The 1,648-nt window shown below is 69.3% G+C and overlaps 1 protein-coding gene across 1 annotated transcript in view; it reads right to left on the bottom strand.

Annotated features, from left to right (window-relative positions):
• The window catches only part of PRR18 (proline rich 18), a 2,565-nt gene continuing 917 nt past the window's right edge, over positions 1-1,648 (bottom strand). The window contains exon 3 of the mRNA XM_046669770.1: positions 1-1,637. Coding sequence (XP_046525726.1) covers positions 1,125-1,637 — 513 coding nt within the window. The 3' untranslated portion in view covers positions 1-1,124. The remainder of the gene's footprint in view (positions 1,638-1,648) is intronic.

Below are 1,648 nucleotides of genomic sequence, written 5' to 3'. Positions count from 1 at the left end.
GCAAGTGTGTGTGAGCATGTAAGCAAATGAGTCTGTGCGAGGGCAGGCATGGTGTGTGTGTGTGTGCACATGCATGTGTGAGCGTGAGTGTGAGTGTGTGTGTATGTATGAGTGGGAGAGCGTGTGCGTGAGAGCACTGCGTGAGCAAGTGTAAGTGTGTGAGTAGAAGGGTAAGCATCCGTGAGCATGTGCGTGTGTGTGGGGCAGGCTTGCCCGCGGCTGGCAGAGAGGCCCGCAGAGCACGCAGCCCGCGGAGAGTCGTGTCGTGAGCACGGCACTGTTGCCATCACTGCGTCCATCCACCAGGTGGGCTAGCTCCCGGTGGGCTAGCCCCTTCGCCTTCCGAGTTCGAACATTCGGTTACCTTCCATTTTCAGGCTTTCCAACACCCGCAACGTCTCTTCTTTCGAGAAGAAACAAAATCACAAATGAAGCGCCACATCCGGTTGTGCAACAGACCCCGCGCTCCTGGTCCCCCATCCCTCCTCGTGGCTGTCACCCACTGTTCAGACCGGGGCACCCCGGCCCAGCACCTGCAGAGAGTGACACCCGCCTACCGAGGACTCCGCAGCACAGGGCCTCAAAGAACCTGAGGGGACCGGGGCAGAGAGGCGTTTTCACCGCTGCTTACACCCCCACGAGGCAAGGACACCAGGATGGTGCAGAAGGCAGACTTGTGGGGTCGAGACCACCAGTGTGGAGAGGGAGGGGCGTCGGCTGTCCGGCTGGGGAGCGGGGAGGCGCCTGGGCAGGAGGTGGGCCATGGGGGTCGGCGAGGCTGTCTGTGTCTCCCCCGAGGGCGCCCGGGTGGAGCAGCACGTCCAGGGGGTGGGCGGTGAGCGTCGAGGGAGACCGTCTCGTCCCACCAGGCCCACCTGGCACACAGGTGCTCAGGTGCCACAGTGTGGCCAGGAGGCAGCGGCGGGCACGAGGAAGCCCACCTGGCTCCCAGGCGCAGGGAGGTGGGCGTGCAGCGTCACCTGGCTCACAGGTGCCTGGGGGGCGGCGGCGAGCATCACCTGGCTCACAGGTGCCCGGGAGGCGGCGACGGGCATCAGGAAGCCCACCTGGCTCACAGGTGCCAGGAGGCGGGAGCCGGCCTCGGGAGGCGTCAGTCCTTCGGGTCACAGCGTGCTCAGGTGCGGCAGCGCGTCCAGGGGCCCGGCGCGACCGGCCGCCGACTCCACGCCGCGCAGCCACTCGGTGCACTTGCGGACCAGGCCCTCGTCCACCACCTCGGCCTCCTCCTCGTACTCCACGTCGTCGTACTTGTGCCGCTCGTTGAGCAGCGACACCTTAAGCACCGGGCGCAGGTCGGCGGGCCGCGGCCCGAGGTCGAGGGCCTGCAGGCCGCCGGGCGGAGCCGGGCGCCGGGAGAGACCCGCGGCCGTGGCCCGGGGGCAGGGGGCGAGCAGCCGCCTGGCGTCGGCCGAGGGCGAGGGGAGCGGCCGCCGGGGCCGCGCCAGCAGCTGCTTCTCCATGTGGCGCCTCTGGATGAGCAGCACGGCCTCGGGGGTGAGGCTCAGGGAGAAGCGCAGCGCGTCGTCGGGCCCTGCCCCCGCGGCCGTCCCCGAGCCGGCGGTCCGCGCCCCCGAGGCGGTGCTGCTGGCGCGGCCCCGGCGGCCGCTCCCCTCGCCCTCGGCCGACG

The sequence above is a fragment of the Equus quagga genome, chromosome 8, assembly GCF_021613505.1.
Source record: "Equus quagga isolate Etosha38 chromosome 8, UCLA_HA_Equagga_1.0, whole genome shotgun sequence".
Classification (NCBI taxonomy): Eukaryota; Metazoa; Chordata; class Mammalia; order Perissodactyla; family Equidae; genus Equus; species Equus quagga.
This window is presented reverse-complemented; position numbering and strand designations above follow the sequence as displayed.